This window comes from Apodemus sylvaticus, chromosome 19 (genome assembly GCF_947179515.1).
Source record: "Apodemus sylvaticus chromosome 19, mApoSyl1.1, whole genome shotgun sequence".
Taxonomy (NCBI): Eukaryota; Metazoa; Chordata; class Mammalia; order Rodentia; family Muridae; genus Apodemus; species Apodemus sylvaticus.
The window spans coordinates 17,662,853-17,684,941 of record NC_067490.1 but is presented as its reverse complement, the minus strand read 5'-3'; the positions used below and the strand labels follow the sequence as shown (position 1 = coordinate 17,684,941).

The window sequence follows — 22,089 nt, the reverse complement described above, 5'->3', positions numbered from 1 at the left end:
CACGCATATATACATACTTATATGTCATTTATACATCATATATATAATTATACATCATATATATCAACATATCATATATAATTTAAATTTTATATATTTAACATATTTTATATCATCTATTTTATATATAAATATATTTATGTATAAATACATATACTTAATATATATTTTAAATTCATGAGAGAGGCTAGAAAATCCTTAATGTTGATTTAGAAAAATTATTATTGAATAATAAACTGCCTTTTTCTTGATATAGAGCAAATATCTTTGCCATTTAAATGATCAAGTTTATAACACTCAATTTAGGCTCCATTAGACTCTGATGCTTTTCATCTTATTTTGTGACTTGATTATTTTTTTTTGATGTTGGTGATAAACATGCTAAAAACCATTTGCTGTACCAGAGGGTCACACACCCAGCCCCGGATATTCTTCACTGTACGATCTTTTGGGTTTATTTTTGGGCTTTTGTCATTGTTGGGTTTCGTCATTGTTTAGTTTTGTTTGGTTTCCATTTTCACACTGTGTGTGTTGTTTTATTTTTCTCAGATTCTGGCTGGCAGACTGCCATCAGGTGTTAGAAACTGTAGGGCTAGCCTCACAGCTCTACAGAGAGTTGATATGCGTCCCCTACATGGCCAAGTTTGTTGTGTTTGCCAAAACAAACGACCCAGTGGAATCCTCCCTGAGGTGCTTCTGTATGACGGATGACAGGGTGGACAAAACCCTGGAGCAGCAGGAGAATTTCGAGGAGGTTGCCAGAAGCAAAGACATTGAGGTAACCTGGACTGCAAGAATGAGCGTCTGTCAGTGTATTCCCCAGAGATGGGTTTATCTGGGGGCTGTGGCAGCACACATTCTACAGAAATATCATGGACATTCATGTTTTATCTTCAAACTTCGAAATGGGTTCATCCTCAAACTATTTAAAAGCTTTGGCTTCACCTCAGCTGATTAGGATATAATGGTGGTGAATCTAAACTACTCTCCATTCTCCTGTGGCTGGCTGAATGTTTTTATTTTTTGCCATCACTTTCCCCACACGGGACCATAATTTTTCTTTTTCAAACCAGGGGAATCACGTAAGTATTGGATAGCCAAAAAAAGAAAGATCTCCATCTATGTAAGGAAATGTTGTCAGGCATTTTCTCTGACATGCTCCAAATTGTTGGAAGGGAAACGTAATCCTGTTGTAAACATGTTTGTAATAATAGCTACTAATTATGGCTGTCAGATTGTAAGTTCTCAGACATATCTTCATCACAAACAACCCCACAGATGTAACTTTCTCATAATGATTTGTCAAACTTTTAATGCTATTTGACTTAAAACCCTCAAATTTTTTTCTAGGTCAAGTTAACATTAAATTGTATGTTTCTTTTACTCTGGAAGGTTCTGGAAGGAAAGCCCATCTATGTTGATTGCTATGGAAACCTGGCCCCTCTGACCAAAGGAGGACAGCAGCTTGTTTTTAACTTTTATTCTTTCAAAGAAAACAGACTGCCATTTTCCATCAAGGTAAATCATCTTTAACATAGACTCTGTATGTGCTTTCTAAAAGTCTAGAGAGAATCAACCTTTTAAAAACAATGTATTTAGTTTGAATTATCCCACCAAATATGACTTAGAAAACAAGGTCAGATTCTGTTCTAATTCCACCAGGGTGAATTTTCAAGCTAATGGAACTTTATCATTGGTAAAGCTAGTGAAACTTTATCATTGGTAAAGGAATATTCATATACATACATACATATATACATACACACACACATATATACACACATACCTATTTATATACATTTATATATTATACATTTATATACACACATACATATATGTATTGTTTAAATTTAAAGAAATGGAACCCAGTTTAGTAGCATACGCCTTTTATCCCAACACTCAAGGCAGAAGCAGATAGGTCTTTGTGCATTTGATACCAGCCTGCACTACATAGTGAGTTCTGGGCAATCCAAGTCTATATAGTGAGACTCAAAATATGCCAAACTATAATAATTATTTTTAGGGAAATGTTTATAAAAACAACCCAGAGCAGGTTGGACCATGTTTAGTTACCTAGGATTTCTTAGGAGGCACCCTTCCCCATTTTTTGCTGTTCAGTGTCTCAAACACTGAAGCTCTGAGAAATTAAATTAGTAAGAACACAGAAAATGCACATAGCCCAGAATGGCTTGCCATGTGAGACAAAGCAAGTGGCCGTCCTATTGGTTAATCCCAGAATGGCTTGTCATGTGAGAGAAGATAGTGGCCATCCTATTGGTTAATCCTAGAATGGCTTGTCATGTGAGAGAAGATAGTGGCCACCCTATTGGTTAATCCTAGAATGGCTTGTCACGTGAGAGAAGATAGTGGCCATCCTATTGGTTAATCCTAGAATGGCTTGTCACATGAGAGAAGATAGTGGCCACCCTATTGGTTAATCCTAGAATGGCTTGTCACGTGAGAGAAGATAGTGGCCATCCTATTGGTTAATCCTAGAATGGCTTGTCACGTGAGAGAAGATAGTGGCCATCCTATTGGTTAATCCTAGAATGGCTTGTCATGTGAGAGAAGATAGTGGCCACCCTATTGGTTAATCCTAGAATGGCTTGTCACGTGAGAGAAGATAGTGGCCACCCTATTGGTTAATCCTAGAATGGCTTGTCACGTGAGAGAAGATAGTGGCCATCCTATTGTTTAATCCTAGAATGGCTTGTCACGTGAGAGAAGATAGTGGCCACCCTATTGGTTAATCCTAGAATGGCTTGTCATGTGAGAGAAGATAGTGGCCATCCTATTGGTTAATCCTAGAATGGCTTGTCACGTGAGAGAAGATAGTGGCCATCCTATTGGTTAATCCTAGAATGGCTTGTCATGTGAGAGAAGATAGTGGCCACCCTATTGGTTAATCCTAGAATGGCTTGTCACGTGAGAGAAGATAGTGGCCATCCTATTGGTTAATCCTAGAATGGCTTGTCACGTGAGAGAAGATAGTGGCCATCCTATTGGTTAATCCTAGAATGGCTTGTCACGTGAGAGAAGATAGTGGCCATCCTATTGGTTAATCCTAGAATGGCTTGTCACGTGAGAGAAGATAGTGGCCATCCTATTGGTTAATCCTAGAATGGCTTGTCACGTGAGAAAAGCGACTGGCCATCCCATTGTTTAAACCAGGAGCAGAGCCTGGGTTCATCCTGGGTTACCATCCTTCCCCTCTGAGCGCTTGATAAAATAAACCTTTGCAAGGACGAGAACTGGTCTCTATGTGTACTCATGAGTTCTCCAAATCCTTCTAGATCAGAGACACCAGCCAAGAGCCCTGTGGCCGCCTGTCTTTCCTGAAGGAGCCGAAGACAACGAAGGGATTACCCCAAACAGCTGTTTGCAACCTAAATATTACTCTGCCGGCGCATAAAAAGGTATCTTTTAAAACTGGTTTGTCTCCACTTACCCCCACCCCTGGTCTCGGGGCAGTGGGCCCTTGGTATGTAATGAAGGAATGCTTTGTGACACTCCAAAAGCCCCCGGAACTCAGTCGTGTTAGTCTCTGTGTGTAGTTGACGTCCTGTTGCTATGGTGTCCTGTTCCTACGAGTCTGTATGATGGCATCCTGTGTGGATCGCTTCCGCTGGTAGTCCGTAGATCTTCATGCTTCCGAATGATTGTCACGCATTAATCTGCCTTGGGTGTATGGTCCGCGATGCTCTTTTTATTGGCTTCTCTCGCTTTGCTTTGCTTTCTAAATCAGCTTGCATTGTATGCTCCTACTCAGTCCTTCTCATATCCTGACACTGTTTTCCCTGCTGTCCATTATAATATTCCTTGTCTCTGCAATGCATCTTGGGACCAAAAGGAGACAGAGTCAGATCAAGATGATGAGGTAATATGAACACTTCTGCTCTTATTCTATCCAAGGTAGAATAGATATCGGATATGCGTGGAAAAGCTTGCAGCGGGCTCAAGGTGTGGGAACAGCCTAAATGATCTTGTGTATCTTAGCCGATCCCGAGGTAGAGTTCGCTTGCTTTAACGTGGCTCGCTCTTCCTCGCCGTGCATGTAGGGGTGCTTCAGCGCGTTCTGCAAAGCACAAGACCTGGAGCCGCTCAAGCAGTTTTAAACAGATCGCCATGCACCAACTTAATATTAAGTATTTTACTATCCACCGCTATCTGGCTAACTGTTATACCGTCACTTGTAACTCAAGACCTTGGTTATCATATAGAATTGTGTCATACAAATCAATTTATGTCTTATGTCTTTAAAAATATTTTCTAACCAACTGTGGATAGACACTCTGCCAGTCCAGCTAAAGGATTTATCGTGGCCATTTAAAAAGATTTGCTTTTTTAAATTATGTGTATATGTGTTTATGTGTGTACACGAGTGCAGTGCCTGTGGAAGCCAGGAGAGGACATCACACACACACACACACACACACACACACACACACACACACGGGAGATTATAAGCTGGTTGGTGTGGGTACTGGTACCTAAACTCCGGTCCTTTGCAAAATCAGCATGCACCCTTAACCTCTGCCCCGTGGATCCAGCCCTGTCTTGACCATGTTTTTTTAAAAGAGTACCACTGGTCACTTTTCCAAGAATTTTTCCTGTTATCTCCATGTATTCCTGTAAGCTACTGATAATCAGATCTTTTAAAAGCCCATGTCCCAATAATAAAGGCAGCTCAAGTCTCACAACGGCCAATAAGGCCATCTACCTGTCTTAAGCCTCATCTCTGCTATGTGCCTGTCACCAGTACCTAAGTGGCTATTGGGATGATGCTTTCTACACCTTGTAGTAAGCGTGCTCTGTGATACGTGTGTGCGTTTTCAAGAAAACGAACTGGGGGGCGGGGGGCTGGGGAAGCACGCACTGCTCACCCTCTGTAGTCCTCTGTACTCTGCTCTGTGGGTATGCCTTTACCTGCTGAGGCGCAGTCATGTGGTTGAGAATTCAGGGTGGGCTTGGTAGAATCCCAAGGGGAAATAGAGTGCCTCAGGCTGGACAGGACATGACCATCCCGTCCAGTGAAATGTTTCAGGGTGTAAAGGTGTCACGGAAAAGGTGGAAACGGTGTCTTCTCTTCTTTTTCAGGCTGAGAAAGCAGACCGACGTCAGAGCTTCGCATCCTTAGCTTTACGTAAGCGCTACAGCTACTTGACTGAGCCCAGCATGAGTGAGTTCCTGACACGTCCACTAATCTATGTGGGGTTTTTTTTTTTTAGAAGAAGAGACATTTTTTCTATACACCTGAAATTCTGGTGTCATTTGGAAAAACAGATACCCTGAACCAATTGCCTGCAGAGAAATTTCATAAGCCTGTTATGAAATTTAATGTGCCATGTATCATAGGTAAAGATCCCACCCCCTCATCAAAGCTGTAAGTGGTTCTGTTCTTGAAGTTAGTCACAAACTCTTTTATTTATAAATGGTTTTGTCTTGTATTTTTCCCCCTTTGAAAGCCTTGGTTTGACTTTGGTGAATTGTTGCTATGCTCAGAGATAAATGCCGGTGTTCCTTTGAATGTGTGCTTGAAAGGGAAGGCGTGCATTTACTTCTGTATATTTGTGGCGGCACAGGAGACACCTAGGTTCCTTTGTCATCTGTTTTCTCACTAGACCTGGACCACAGCATACTCCTTCCGGGGCTTTTCCCTCTGTAAGGCTCGTGTTTGGTCTTCTGAGGCCTTCTACCTCATCTCCCACCTCTCCTGCCTTCTGTCAAAAAGTCTCATTTTTAAGGCTGTTGCTGGGCTGGCCTGGGAAAGTTCCTTGGTCTGAGTTGTTGAGTTTACTTGTAACTAGCTCATCATAACTGGCTGGCAAAGTTGTTATAAGTTGATTTGGTCACACTGTCTTTCTCTTACCTTTTCCTCCCTTGTGGTTGCAGTGCACAACCAGTGGTCACCATGTTGAGATAAAAATACGTTGTCATTGGTCACTGACCTCTAGATAGTCACACTTATGTCCCCAGAGGCTTGGGGATGGAACAGTAGGGATCGTAGTGTTGGCCTCTCCCTCTTCCTCTGCCACTCTGTGCACAGCAGTGGCACAGCAGGAAACGGCTCCACAGCAGGAACCGCTCCACCGCGTGTCACAGGGCATTTGACTCTCAAGTCTGTAAGGAAAGTTTTTGTATTTAGATTCAAAACGTGGAGTAGAAGAGAAACAAGAGAAATGTAGATAGAAACGTTCTTGAACATTCTCTCACACCCGAGTTTTCTACCCCAGCAGACAGAGCTCTGTTCTTCAGAAGCAGCTGTCGGAACTAACCCTTGTGACAGAGGACGGGGAGGCAGAGCTCACCTGTAGCTTGTTGGTGCTTCAGTCAAGTCGATTGGGTGTAAGTCTGGGCTGCAGTTTTTCTTTTGAGACCCTCATAAGATAGTCGTTGGGAGTCCCCAGGGTGGCATTCCTGGCTTTGGACAGGCTTGCTGGGGAGACTACATTAATGAGGTCAGAGACCAGCAGGTTTTCCCAACTCTGTCCCCAAGGTGTCAGTTATTTGGGATACCTGAAATGTAAGCCCCACTGTGTCCTGGATGAGTTTTCCTTGCACAGCCACAAGTGCTGCTGTCTGGCCTGTGTCTGCTAGGTCTGTTCAGCTAGTCTTTGGCTTTGGCAGAAGGAAAGGAAGGGTTTTGGTTTGCCTTTTGTCTGTTTTGTGACAGGGGACATGGAGAAGTGGAACAGAAAGGTGAGAAAGGACAAAGAGAAGGACCTAGGGGAAGGTCCCCACCCCTGAAGGGGTTAAATTCTAAATGAATTACACTTTCCCCTCTTCCTTCTGCCCCGGGTGTTGTTAACTGCCAGACCAACAGGAATTGGCTATGCTCTCAGAGGATGTCACGAAGTGGGTGCCACTATAATATAAAATGTACAGCCACGTGGTCATTTGGTGGCTCCTTTCAAACTTTTAAACCATAGAAGTATTTCAAAGGGACTTCTTGTCAGGGCCTGAGAAATGGCTCAGTGATTAGTGCTCTTGCAGAAGACCCGAGTTCAGGTCTCAGTGCTCACATCAGATAGCTCACCATAGCCCATCACTCCAACTCCAGAGGGATCTCACGTCCCCTTCTGGCCTTACAATACCCGCACTCAGGTCACGGAATGGAAGGAATCGCCAAGCCACATGTCTACAGTATGACCTTTCCCACGGGTCAAGCATTAGGGTGTTGGTGCTAATGGCCAGACGGGGTTGCGCCCATGTGAGGTTCCCTTAGCTCTTCCACTTTAGTAAGGGATGAAATAGGTTCTCATGTCCTTGGCACACCCCACTGTCATGGTAAACTGTTGCCTGTTTTGGAACAAGTCTGTACTCATCTCTGGCGTGGGACATTTGTTTGTCCCTCAGCAGGCATTGCAAACCTGTAGCCATGTTGGCTTTATTTATGAAAGTAGCGATGGCTAAGCCTGCATGTGTAGTGTCTGCCCACCTCATGTGTGGGTTTCTTGCCTGTTGTGGGAAGAATGTTGGTATATGTTGGTGTTGTCAGGCCCACTTATCCTTGAGGCTGCTGCAGTGTTTATGAAGGAGTAATTACGGATTTGTAATGAGCTGTATGAATACACGTTGAGCGGCAGTTGAATCGGCACCTTTTCATTTGGTGAGCATGTCATGCTTGTGTCTTAGGGCACTGGAGGTACCTGATATATGGCGTCTTCAAAAATACTCAGGCTCTTTAGATTCCCCCCCCCATGATACCTTTTGAGAATCAACCATATTACGGGGGTAAAGATATAAATATGTTCTCCTTTTAAGGAAGCAAGCTCCAGATACAGATTCTTCTGTAGATCTACTTAATGATGTATCACACTGTTTCCTAAAGTCTCAAAAGGTACAAAGACTTCACAGCTCATGGAAAAAGTGTACTCTTCTTTCCAAATGTTCTCGAGAAAGTATTTTCGGACATTATATATACTGTGCATAATAATACTGCTTTTAAACTGTATCACCTTCCTGGCTTGTTTGCCATGATGAATCGCGCATGATCAAATGTTTTCAGTTGCTTTGCTTGCTCTGGTAACCATGAACCGTATTTTTCTGTTTTTCCACCCCCCTTTTTTGTGTGTATGTACACATGCATTTTAAGTATCATTTCACACCACATTTTCTCCCTCCCCCCCATCAAAAGGAATATACTGCATGGGAAGAGAATCGATGCAAACATTCCTTTTCCATTGTTTTAAGTTTGTGGTTGACAGCTCTGACTCAGACAATTTCTTGCTCTTATTGGCTTTTTAACGGGTGTGAAAACATTCCGCGTTGTGCATGGAAGAAACAGATTTAAAAATTCCAGTGGCTTCACGGTTTGCACACCAGTTGCCTGTCTCTTACCAGTTACCTTGGACTCTGCATGATACAGCTTGAGTGGTTTCTTTTTTCTGGAGAGGGAAACAAACCAAACCAAACCAAACACAACAAAACCAACCAAGTTTCGAATATTTACCGTGTGGGTTCACATACTGAGATGGTTCTAACAAGGCGCAATAATGGCGGACAAGCCATAGCAGAGGGAACATTCGAGAGTCTTAAGCACTGCCTATGGTTGCACAAAGCAGATATATGTTACGCGTACAGGCAAAAGAGAACGCCTGCCGCTATTGCTAACCCAGCACACGAGAAAGTCAATAGGACGTAAGGAGGCGTTTTCCACTGTGCTCCTTCTGTTTGTCTGCACTCGGCCCGTCTGGCTGCTCTGTCCTCCCAGTGTCCCATCCTACCCCTCCAGCTCTTCTCTTACCTCCGTCATCTTCTTTTTTTAACTTCAGATTCCCTCATGTTCCTCCACATTTTTTTTCCTCTTTCGCTCAAAAACCATTTTTTTTCTTATTTTGCCTCCCCCATCCCAAATCATGCAAACAACTGTACTTGCTTCTGCGATATTTCAAAGTTTACTGACCAATTTTTTTTTCTCTGGTCTCTCTGTTTCTCAACCATTTTTGTTGATTTTTATTTATTTATATTTTGTGTTTGATTTTCATTTTAAAAATTTAAGAAACAGTTGAACGGAGTTCAGGAACAGCAAGATCCCTCCCCACCACTTATTCACACAAGCCATTCTTTTCTACAAGACCATACCAGTCCTGGACCACGGCTCCAATCACAGTCCCCGGGCCGGCCAAGTCAGACTCCCTATCCAGCTCCCCCTCTAACACGCCGTCAGCCTCTCCGTTAAAATCCATATGGTCTGTTTCGACGCCTTCTCCGATCAAATCCACGTTAGGCGCCTCAACTACATCTTCAGTCAAGTCTATTAGTGATGTGGCGTCCCCTATTAGATCTTTCCGGACAATTTCTTCGCCAATAAAAACAGTGGTTTCACCATCTCCGTACAATCCCCAGGTTGCCTCTGGTACCCTTGGGAGGGTTCCCACCATCACAGAGGCCACACCCATAAAGGGGCTGGCCCCCAACTCAACTTTTTCCTCTCGAACTTCTCCTGTGACGACCGCAGGGTCTCTGTTGGAGAGGTCATCCATCACCATGACCCCCCCTGCCTCCCCCAAATCCAACATCATGTATTCCTCAAGCTTGCCATTTAAGTCCGTTATCACGTCAGCGGCACCGCTGATCTCTTCCCCTTTAAAGTCAGTGGTGTCTCCGACCAAGTCTGCAGCTGATGTCATCTCAACAGCTAAAGCTACGATGGCGTCGTCTCTCTCCTCCCCCTTAAAGCAGATGTCTGGACATGCAGAGGTAGCGCTAGTCAATGGGTCTCTTTCTCCTCTGAAGTACCCTTCATCTTCAGCTTTAATTAACGGATGCAAAGCCACTGCCACATTACAGGACAAAATTTCTACAGCCACAAACGCTGTGAGCTCAGTGGTGAGCGCAGCCTCTGACACGCTGGAAAAAGCGCTCTCTACCACCACAGCCATGCCCTTTTCCCCACTCAGGTCGTACGTTTCTGCAGCCCCCTCGGCTTTCCAGTCCCTTAGAACTCCCTCTGCAAGTGCACTGTACACCTCCCTCGGGTCTTCGATAGCTGCTACTACCTCATCTGTAACTTCATCAATAATCACAGTGCCAGTATACTCGGTAGTCAATGTTTTGCCAGAACCAGCACTGAAGAAACTCCCAGACTCTAGCTCGCTCACCAAGTCGGCAGCCGCTTTGCTGTCGCCCATTAAAACATTGACTACAGAGGCACGCCCTCAGCCCCATTTCAACCGAACTTCATCTCCAGTCAAGTCGTCTCTGTTCCTGGCATCCTCAGCCCTTAAGCCATCAGTACCATCTTCTTTATCTTCCAGTCAGGAGATCTTAAAGGATGTGGCCGAGATGAAGGAGGACCTCATGAGGATGACCGCCATACTGCAGACGGATGTGCCTGAGGAGAAGCCATTCCAACCTGACCTCCCCAGAGAAGGGAGGATAGACGATGAAGAGCCTTTCAAAATTGTTGAGAAAGTAAAGGAAGACTTAGTCAAAGTCAGTGAGATACTCAAAAAGGACGTGTGTGTCGAGAGCAAAGGGCCACCCAAGTCCCCAAAGAGTGACAAAGGACACTCTCCAGAGGATGACTGGACAGAATTTAGTTCTGAGGAATTACGAGAAGCCAGGCAGGCTGCAGCCAATCACTCCCCATCTCTGCCTGAGAGAGTGCAGGGGAAGGCCAACCTCACTAGAGTCATAGACTACCTGACCAATGACATCGGGAGCAGTTCACTGACCAACCTGAAGTACAAGTTTGAAGAGGCCAAGAAGGATGGAGAGGAGAGACAAAAGAGAATTTTAAAGCCAGCCATAGCCTTGCAGGAGCATAAACTCAAAATGCCGCCGGCCTCCATGAGGCCTTCCACCTCAGAGAAGGAACTGTGCAAGATGGCGGACTCTTTCTTTGGAACAGATGCCATCCTAGAGTCTCCCGATGACTTTTCTCAGCATGACCAAGATAAAAGTCCCTTGTCTGACAGTGGCTTTGAAACCCGGAGTGAGAAAACACCTTCGGCCCCGCAGAGTGCTGAGAGCACGGGCCCTAAGCCGCTATTTCATGAAGTTCCCATCCCCCCTGTCATCACCGAGACAAGAACTGAAGTGGTCCATGTGATCAGGAGCTATGAGCCCTCTAGTGGGGAGATCCCCCAGTCACAGCCAGAGGACCCCATGTCTCCCAAGCCTTCCCCTACATTTATGGAGCTGGAACCAAAGCCTACCACCTCTAGCATTAAAGAGAAAGTGAAGGCATTTCAAATGAAAGCCAGCAGCGAGGAAGAGGACCACAGTCGGGTTTTAAGCAAAGGCATGCGTGTCAAGGAAGAGACTCACATCACCACCACCACTAGGATGGTGTATCATTCCCCTCCTGGCAGCGAGTGTGCCTCAGAAAGAATCGAGGAGACCATGTCGGTCCATGACATCATGAAGGCCTTTCAGTCCGGGCGAGACCCTTCCAAAGAGCTGGCAGGGTTGTTTGAACACAAGTCAGCCATGTCTCCGGATGTTGCCAAGTGTGCTGCTGCTGAGACCTCAGCCCAGCACGCAGAGAAGGACATCCAAATGAAACCCAAACTGGAGCGCATTATAGAAGTCCACATCGAAAAAGGTAACCAAGCCGAACCCACTGGAGTCATTATTAGAGAGACCAAAAAGCATCCCGAGAAGGAAATGTCTGTGTATCAGAAAGACTTATCCCGGGGAAATATTAATCTAAAAGATTTTCTGCCAGAGAAACGTGATGCTTTCCCCGGCCCCGAGGAGCAGGGTCAGCAAGAAGAAGAAGAGCTTGCAGCCGAAGAGTCTTTGCCTTCTTATCTGGAATCTTCCAGAGTAAACACTCCAGGGTCCCAAGAAGAAGATAGCCGCCCTAGTTCCGCACAGCTCCTGTCCGACGACTCTTATAAAACACTGAAGCTGTTGAGTCAGCACTCCGTAGAGTATCATGACGATGAGTTGTCAGACCTAAGAGGGGAGTCGTACAGGTTTGCTGAGAAAATGCTTCTATCAGAAAAGCTAGATGTTTCCCACTCTGATACCGAGGAGTCGGTGACAGACCATGCAGGACCCCCTAGCTCAGAGTTACAGGGGTCTGGTAAGCGATCCAGAGAAACAGTAGCCACTGCCCCCCCAAAAGAAATCCTCTCCAAAATCTATAAAGATGTGTCCGAAAATGGTCTAGGGAGAGTGTCTAAAGATGAGCATTTTGAGAAACTGACAGTGTTGCACTACTCGGGCAATGTCAGTGGTCCCAAGCACACCATGTGGATGCAGGTGTCTGAGGACAGACTAGACAGAGGTAGAGAGAAGCTCATGTATGAAGATAGGGTGGACAGGACCGTGAAGGAGGCAGAAGAGAAGTTGACTGAAGTGTCGCAGTTTTTTCGTGACAAAACTGAGAAGCTAAATGACGAACTGCAGTCCCCGGAGAAAAAGGCGCGCCCCAGAAATGGCAAGGAGTACTCCTCCCAGAGTTCCACCAGCAGTAGCCCCGAGAAAGTGTTAACGGAGCTGTTGGCATCCAACGATGAATGGGTTAAGGCCAGGCAGCGCGGCCTGGATGGACAAGGTGTCCCTCAGGCTGAGGACAGGAAGGCACCCATTGGGTCCAGCAGCCCTGAGAAGGGGGTCCCTACCCAACAGGGTGAGGATGGCCAGCCTCCTGAGGAAGCCAAAAGAACTGTCGCTGCTCAGAGCAGGGGACAAGAAGGACCCCAGTCTGGATTTCAGCTCAAACAATCTAAACTCAGTTCCATTAGATTAAAATTCGAACAAGGGGCGCGAGCCAAAAGTAAGGATCCATCTCACGAGGAGAAAAGTCTGGATGGGCCATCCCGAATCCCAGTTAAGAAAACTCAAGAAACCAAGCTGCCCACGCACCCAGGTTTTGCTAGAGAAAAACAGCAGAAGGCTGTAGATTCCCCAGAGGAAAGTGTGCCGGTGCAAATTGATGTTCTGCTGTTCAAACCTGAGCATGTCCAAAGCAATGAGATCATTGCAAGCAAATCCGGCTCCAGTGATGGCAAAAGCCACAGAACTGAGATGTTAAGTAAGGCAATGCCTGACTTCTTTCCTGAGCAACAGGTTGGAGACTCAGCCTGTCCCATAACGTCAGATCTAGAGACCAAGGGACCGTGGGACGGAAAGGTCTTTAGAACCTGGGAAAATTCTGGGGCCAATACCACTAAAGCCCAGAAAGAACCACTCTCCCACGTGCTTGTTCACGATATAAGAGAGAATCCCGCTGGTCGCCCCGACGGTAGCGAGAATGGTGACCCAAAGAATGAATTTATGTATGTGACTGAGAGAGAACACAGAATGTTAACGAACGGCTCTCTCTCAGAAATTAAAGAAATGAGTGTCAAATCTCCCTCCAAGAAAGTGTTATACAGGGAGTACATTGTTAAAGAAGGGGACCCTCCCAGCAGCGCTCTCGACCACCCCCCCAGGAGAAGCGAGAGCTCAGTAGCATCTCACATTCCCATCAGGGTCCCAGAGGAGAGGAGGATGCTGTCGTCAAACATCCCCGATGGGTTTTGTGAGCAGACAATATTTCCAAAACAAGAGCTATCCCAAAGAGTGTCCCTGCCAAGTGCGAGCCAAGGGGTAGTTGAGAGCCAGCACTTGAACTCTGTAGATGATGAAAAAGTTACCTACTCTGAGATCAGCAAAGTTTCTAAACATCAGAGTTACCTAGGCCTATACCCAGCTCTCGATGAAACCGAGACCTCTCCCACCAAATCTCCCGACTCGTTAGAGTTTAGCCCAGGGAAGGACTCTCCCTCTAGTGATGTGTTGGACCACGGTTCCGTGGATGGGTTGGAGAAGACAGAGGGGGGGAAAGAGATCAAAACCTTACCTGTTTATGTCAGCTTCGTGCAAGTGGGGAAACAGTACGAAAAGGAGCTCCAACCAGGAGGTATAAAAAAGATCATCAGTCAGGAGTGTAAGACGGTGCAGGAAGCCAGGGGGACCTTCTATACAGCTAGACAGCAAAAGCAGCCTCCTTCGCCCCAGGGCAGCCCAGAAGATGACACTCTAGAGCAGGTGTCCTTTCTAGACAGCTCTGGGAAGAGCCCTTTGACCCCGGAAACTCCCAGTTCAGAGGAAGTGAGTTATGAGTTCACGTCTAAGACGCCAGACTCACTCATAGCTTTTATACCAGGACAACCCAGCCCGATTCCCGAGGTTTCCGAGGAGTCGGAGGAGGAGGAGCAGCCCAAATCAGCCCCACTAAGGCAGGTGACCATGGAGAAGGAAACAGATCGTGATGCGAGCAAAGACTCTATCCAAAGACCCAAGTGTAACCGAGTTGCCTATATTGAGTTTCCCCCTCCTCCCCCGCTGGATGCCGACCAGATGGAATCAGATAAGAAACAGCAGTACCTCCCTGAAAGGGAGGTTGGCATGATGGAGGTCAGCCTTCAGGACGAGTCTGACAAGTACCAGTTGGCCGAGCCAGTCATCCGAGTGCAGCCCCCATCCCCAGTCCCTCCCGGCGCCGAGGCCAGTGACTCCAGTGATGACGAGTCCATGTATCAACCGGTCCCAGTTAAAAAATACACCTTCAAGTTGAAGGAAGTTGACGAAGGGCAGAAAGACACGGCCAAGTCCAAAACAGCCACCACGAAGGCTTCAAACCAGAAAGAGGTGGAGGGTAATGGGAGAGAGAGCGAATCTGGCCTTGACTCACCTCAGAACGAAACAGTTCAGAACGGAAACAATGACCAGTCTGTCACAGAGTGTTCCATTGCGACCACAGCTGAGTTTTCTCACGATACGGATGCCACGGAGATAGACTCTCTGGATGGCTATGACCTGCAAGACGAGGATGACGGCCTAACTGAGAGCGACTCTAAACTCCCGAGTCAGACTGTGGACACCAAGAAGGATATCTGGACGGAGGGCATTCTGAAGCCAGCCGACCGCTCTTTCAGTCAGAGCAAACTGGAAGTCATTGAGGAGGAGGGCAAAGTGGGGCTGGACGACGAGAAACCATCACCTCCTAAGAGCTTGTCATCCGAGAGAACCCCAGAGAAGGCCGATCCCAAGTCGGGGGCCCAGTTTTTCACCCTGGAAGGCAGACACCCAGACAGATCAGTGTTCCCTGATACTTACTTCAGTTACAAAGTTGATGAAGAATTCGCCACTCCTTTTAAAACAGTGGCAACCAAAGGTCTAGACTTTGACCCTTGGCCCAATAACCGAGGGGACAATGAAGTTTTTGACGGTAAATCTCGGGAAGATGACACTAAGCCATTTGGTCTGGCGGTGGACGACCGCTCTCCGGCAACCACCCCTGACACAACGCCAGCCAGAACACCAACTGACGAAAGTACCCCAACTAGTGAGCCTAACCCCTTCCCATTTCATGAAGGGAAAATGTTTGAGATGACCCGCAGTGGTGCAATTGACATGAGCAAGAGAGATTTTGTGGAAGAGAGGCTCCAATTTTTCCAGATTGGTGAGCATACTCCTGAAGGGAAGTCAGGGGCCCAGGGGGAAGGGGATATGGTCACTGATACCCCACAGCCACAGTCAGGGGACACCTCGGTAGACACCAATCTAGAGAGAGATGTAGAGGCACCTACAGTGGACCCCAACCCCAGCATCCTGACCAACGGAGAGTGTCAGGAAGGCTCAGCCTGTAGTGGCTCTCTGGAGAAGTCGGCAGCTGCCACTAACACCTCAAAAATTGACCCCAAGTCACGCACGCCTATAAAAATGGGAATTTCTGCATCTACCATGACCATGAAGAAAGAAGGCTCTGGAGAAGTGACAGATAAGACAGAGGCTGTGGTGACCAGTTGTCAGGGATTAGAAAACGAAATTGTGAAAGAGATCTCAAGTGCACCCGATAGCCAGGTGGGCGCTAGGCCCCAAGAGAAACACGATTTTCAAAAAGATAACTTTAATAACAACAATAATCTGGATGCTTCCACTATGCAGACAGATAACAGCACAAGTCACGTAGTTCTGACAGGACGCGCTGCATCCTCTTGTACCACAGAGAAAGCTAATCCAGTGAAAGGCTCAGGAAAGAGTCCAGGGACTCAAGGACATTGCAGCAGAGATTCTCGGAAGGAACCGATAGGGGTTAGGCGGAAATCCAAGCTTCCAGTAAAGGCCACCGCACCAAAAGATGTCTTCCTGCCAAACCATAAGCCAGACAGTAAAACAGGTAAACCGAGGCAGATTGGTCAATATGAGAAACACAAAGCCCTTCCTACTTCTTCATGTATAGATGCCAAGTCCCGAATTCCAGTCAAAAACACACACAGGGAGAACCTAGTTTCAGTCAGAAAAGCATGCGCCACACAAAAGCGAGGGCAGCCAGAGAAAGGCAAGGCCAAACAGCCTCCATCCAAGTTGCCAGTAAAGGTAAGATCCACCCGTGTCACCGTCACCACCACCAACACCACCACCACCACTACCACCACCACCACCACCACCACCACTGTTAAAGTTACAGAAAGCCAGCTTAAGGAGGTATGTAAACATCCCATTGAATATTTTAAGGGAATTAGTGGCGAGACCCTAAAACTTGTGGACCGCCTCACTGAAGAAGACAAAAAGATGCAATCGGAGTTGTCTGATGAGGAAGAAAGTACCTCAAGGAACACGTCGTTGTCCGAGACTTCCCGGGGCGGCCAGCCTTCAGTTACCACGAAGTCTGCTAGAAATAAGAAAACAGAGGCGCCGCCCTTAAAATCAAAGAGAGGAAAGGCCGGCAGTAGGAGGACTGGTGAGAACGAAGGCAGACAGGTTTCTTGAGCTCTCTTTGCTCACGACCTGGAGAAACAGCATAGTCCGTAAACACTTTCCGACTCGTAGACCCTAGTGCATGACCTGTCGTGACTTGCTTGTGGAGTGGTTGAACCGTAGCTTCTCATTCTGTCATCGTCATCTGTGTGTGCTGTCCTAGATCCTCTCCTCTCCTCTCTTACTCCAGCTACACCATAGACAGCTAGGGAAGCATGCTACACGCTGGTGTCATCCAGGATGTGAACGGGTTTTCCTTTCTCATGTGCTCATGGGTATGACTCTGTCAGAGCCAAGGCACCGACTGTCAGATTCCATCGTAGTGGCTGCCACCACGCGCGACTCTGGGGCCCGTGGCCAGCTCACCAGCATGTTCGATCTCATTACATTCCGAGCATCCATGCAATCTGGCATTTGGCCTGAGGCGGGTGACAGACGAGTCCCTTGCATAGGTGACTAGGACACATCTGAGGACACAGTGTTAGTGACGTCAGTCTCTGTAAGATCTGAGTACCGCGAAAAGCAGTTGTCCAGTGGCATGGCTTACCTGGCGATTTGTTTTAATTGGGAAATTGTAAATCGTAGGTCCCCAGAGTCCTTGCGAGCGGACGGATATCAGGATGGCCATAGTAGCCGATCACCTGGGACTTAGCTGGACAGGTAAGTCTGTGTGCTCCTGAGAAAAGCAGGTACCCTTCCCGATGCCCTTGTCTTCAACACCTACAAAAAAATCATTGTGTACATCTGTAAACTGTACAAACAAGCAACGAGTAAGGCTTTATCCAGAACTCTACTCACCCTGATAAATACTGATAGCAACTATACACTCTTAGTTTTTCTATATGGACACAATAAGAAGATATATAAAGTTACATCTTATTTTACTCTAGACCCTTTCTTCACGGGGCCATTTCCATAAAAGAATGGTCTTGTATCTGAGGGCACATGGCTTAGGAGCATAAAAGAAAACCCAGCTAAGACTCATGACTTCAGAATTAGGATGTTCCATTGTTAAAACTGCACTCTTAGCCAGTGGCTGGATTACCTCCTCCCCCCTCCCCACCCTCCACCCCCAACCCCACCCCCGGGTCTAGCCAGTTGTAGACATGTTACTTAGCTTCCCTAGATTATGGTGTCTACCCAATCACGATGCCTTTAGCAGACCAATGCTTTTAAATGAACTTAACTATTATGCCTCAGGATTTGTTTAAAAGGAAAACCTTTTCTTACTTTGATAATAGAGACCCAACATTATTTTTGATATCTCTATGAACAAGGAAACAAAGAATCGAAAGCTTTGATTCTAAGTCAATTTTTGGATAAAGAGGGAAGTAAATGAGCCAGATACCATTGGCAAAGGTTCTTGAGTGCTAGGAGACCATTTACAGCCGGGGTGATGGCGAGGAAACAGCCAGCCTCGGTTCATGTCAGTAAACTCAAATGTGGGGCTGTCTACCAAGCACTTAAGCTCTGTAGTGTCGATCCTAACAAGACCCTCAAATCCTGACTCAATCCACGGCAAGAAATGTGAAGATTCCTAAACGGAATATACCTGTTAAACACACAGTCAAAGACCTTTGAACACTCCTCTGAAAATATACTGCAACAAATGCTTGATTTCTTTTATGACTACAGACCATACATAACTAAGCTCTTAAAAATTATTGTCATGTCTCTAAAGTCATTATATATATATATATATATATATATACACATACATACATACATATCTATGATCAGCTACTGCATCTGTTCTCATGCTATATACCATTATCAGCTATTAACCAGGCCATAAGAAACAGATTCATGAGCCGAGTGGTGGTGGTGCACGCCTGTAATCCCAGCACTCTGGGAGGCAGAGGCAGGCAGATTTCTGAGTTCGAGGCCAGCCTGGTCTACAGAGTGAGTTCCAGGACAGCCAGGGATACACAGAGAAATCCTGTCTCGAAAAAACCAAAAACCAAACACCAAAAAAAAAAAAAAAGAAAGAAAGAAAGAGAAAGAGAGATTCATCATATCTTTCCTTTGTATGCCTCAGACACCCCTCGCCCCACACTCTACCTTCCCAAGCCTTCCCAAGTCTCTGCTCTAGATGAACTAACTGCTCATGACCAGGGGCTTCCTGGAACTCTGGTATGTCAGCTGTCTGAGTGGTCCCCTGAAGGCTGATGGGCGTTAGTAGTGGTTACATGTGTAAATATTTCCCTACAGAGTCCATGTTTAACAACATGGGTGACTCACTTGAAAATCCACATTCTTTGAGCTGATTTCTGCGTTATTACTGAATACCAGGCAGATTTTCCTTCACCTAACAGGACAGTCCTTAGTTTTTCGGCAATGTGACACAAGAGAACCCAGATGAGCTAGGGCCAGAGCTCAGTGGCCTGGCACAGTCAAATCCTCAGTTCATCCCTAGGACTAGAAAAGAAGAAATAACATCAGGTCTTCCCGGGTCTGAAGAGACAGATGGCTCAGTGGTTAAGAGCCCTGGCTGCTCTTTCAAAGGACCCTGGTTCAAGCCCCAGCACATACTCAACAGCTCACAACTATCTGTAACTCTAGTTCCAGGAGATCCAACACCCTCAAACCAATGAACATCAAATTAAATTAAATTAAAAAAAAAAATCTTCCTGCTCTGAATTTCTCAAAATCAATATGCCTTTCTTCAGTCATTCAAGCAATAAATAATGTTTTTGCCCTTAAGGATTTCTTGGGCAGTAGGACTCTTGTAACCTAAAACAGAAATGGAAGGAGGAATTATAACTGGAATTTTCTTCTTCAATTAGAACTACTTACTGTATGATCAGTGAAGATGGTTAGAAAAATTACAATATCTAAGCAAACAAAACATAAGCATGTCTCTTGAAACCATCATTAATAAGCTTTGATTGTTAAAATAATCTTCAGATTTGTTTCCAACTAATACATATTTTGTAGGGTTTTTCTTTTATAAAATACCCACTGATCTTGGTTTTAATGGATAAATAGTATATAAAATTTATATGTGTGATGGTGATGGTATTTTTTCCTAACTACTATACTTAAGAGTCACAAAGTGAACTTAAGCTTTTGCTGTTGTTAAATAGAATATAAAGGGAGGTACCCCTGCACCCTGGTGTGAGGCTGACTTCTGTGCTGAAGAGGGCTGGTTTCACCTACAGAAACACCTGTTTTACATGATGCCTTTCTAACCATCTACCATGATCACAGAGAGCTTAAAACTTCAATTTCATGTCAGCAGACTCCCTCCTTTTGTTCAGCAAGGGGACACTTGTCAAGTTTCCAGTAGTTCTAGTCTTCAGGGGACCCCCGTGTGTACAAATCACTTGATAAACCCCTTTGGGCCTCCTCATCAAAACACGGGGACTTTTAGGATCTCTGAATGCGTTTTGCTGAGCTGTCGGAAATGTTGGACAGGAATAGATCTTGGCCAGTTGCTCTCCGTGGAAGCAATTCTTCAAGTTTCTTACTTATAATCATGAAGGTAATAAATGCTTGATATCTGTATTTTAAAGAGGTAAATGCTGAACAGATGTCTCCTTTTCCCAAGGTCTCCCTCCACTCACACTGAGTTCAGCTCAGTCCTTCCCCTATGTGGGTCCTGGGGTGGAGCTCAGACAATCAGGCTGGGCGGCAGGTCCTTTTACCCATTAAGCCATCTTGAGTATCTTGACTTGTAAGGTCATTTTTTTTTCCACTCAAAGCAGAGCACATGTGTGACTTTTTTTCTTCCCCCCTGGAGTCATCTCTAAACCCAAGTAGAGAGCACGAAACTCGAAGGCGTAGCCACTAGAATAGCGAATGAGCAGCACGTGTGCTCAGTAGGGCTACTCAGAACCACGGGCCTGCTGTCTCAGTGCGAGCTCAGGAGGGGTGCACCCCCCCCCAGCTCGTGTGCAGTTGTTCAGTCTGCAGAGAATTGGGGCCGAATCAACAGAAGCCAGCAGCGCCCTCTCCGTAAACCCCCAGAATCTTTAAAAAATGATTTTTAATGGGAATTTGATTGTAAGTTATTCTCTGAGGAGAAATCACAACCTGCCTGTAAAGCCAACTACCAGAGGGTAATGCCAGTGCTACCCTGAGGGCTTTTCCTTAGAATGCTTCCTTTTACTATATATATACATACATACATACATACATATATACATACATGTATATATGTGTGTATATATGTATGTATGTGTATATATATATATATATATATATATATATATATATATTTTAGAGGGGTAAAGGTATTAGGAACATGACTTTGATGAACTACATGCAAAGTAAAATATGCCCGTTCTAACTCTCTCTCTTTTTACAGAGCTGGCAAGGGAACTGAATTTTTCAGTGGACGAAATCAACCAAATACGGGTGGAAAATCCCAATTCTTTAATTTCTCAGAGCTTCATGTTACTAAAAAAGTGGGTGACCAGAGACGGAAAGAATGCCACAAGTATGCTCTAAATTATTTGTTTTAATTTTCAAAACCACACAGGGTCAATATCTTAGAGTATTCCGCTGTTGGGCTCATTTTGGGATTGTCGGTGTCCTGTAACTTTACGTAGGGAGGAATTAGCCACGTGGCTAGAGCAGTGGTTCTCAACCTGTGGGTCGTGACCCAAGTGGGGTCAAATGACCCTCTCACAGTGGTCACCAAGGCTATCAGAAAACACAAATACTTACATCTTGATAATTTGTGACAGTTGCAGAATTAGTTATGAAGTAGCTACAGAAAGAACTGTTTGGTTGGGGAGGTCAGCACTCCTTGGGGAACTGTATTAAAGGGTCCCAGCCGGGGAAAGCTGACAACTGCTTCTCCAGAGAGACAAGCTTGATTAGTAAGTGCTGGTGTCCCAGAGTCTGGCAAGCAAATGGCAGGGAGTAATTTGCATTGTGTGGTCCTCTTCCCATATCTTCTAAAACTGGGGGGAAAATAATACTCTCATGTCATGGGGTGGTCATCAGAAATGGTTTGAAATCACTGCTCTGCCCAGGGCCAGGTGTGGAGAGATACAGTGGGGTACAGAGGAGGATAGGACACAATTGGGGAAGCTAGCCAGTTGTGCCCAGCTTGGCCTGGGGCAGTGGGGAAGCCTCAGCTATATAACTGGGTTTGGGCAGGCAGTGGTGATGAGGTCGAGGCGCCCAGCCCTCACCCATCACACTGCGGAGTAAGTTACTGTGGCTGTGCCTCCGCAGCCTGAGCTCGGGAGCTTATTAAACTGTTCAGCACTGATAGAAGGATGACTTATGGATATTTTGAAGTCAGCGGAACATGGTGCCGTATTAGACCTCATAAAGGAGTCCAGGTGCTTGAAGACCATCCACCCTGTCACAGTGGGACAGATAGCTTTCAAGTTGGGGTTCTTCCCTGGTTCCCTGGGGCAGCCTCTGTAG

The 22,089-nt window shown here is 45.8% G+C and overlaps 1 protein-coding gene across 9 annotated transcripts in view; it reads left to right on the top strand.

Annotated features, from left to right (window-relative positions):
- Ank3 (ankyrin 3) overlaps positions 1-22,089 on the top strand; it is a 600,128-nt gene that overhangs the window by 551,373 nt on the left and 26,666 nt on the right. For 8 of the 9 annotated variants that reach the window (XM_052163460.1, XM_052163459.1, XM_052163463.1 and 5 more), the window contains 6 exons: positions 550-778; positions 1,393-1,518; positions 3,294-3,416; positions 5,098-5,179; positions 17,290-17,364; positions 21,014-21,145. In XM_052163460.1, coding sequence (XP_052019420.1) covers positions 550-778; positions 1,393-1,518; positions 3,294-3,416; positions 5,098-5,179; positions 17,290-17,364; positions 21,014-21,145 — 767 coding nt within the window. Of the gene's footprint in view, positions 1-549; positions 779-1,392; positions 1,519-3,293; positions 3,417-3,850; positions 3,878-5,097; positions 5,180-9,007; positions 16,688-17,289; positions 17,365-21,013; positions 21,146-22,089 lie in introns of all 9 variants that reach the window. The other variant, XM_052163454.1, reaches the window with a different exon arrangement.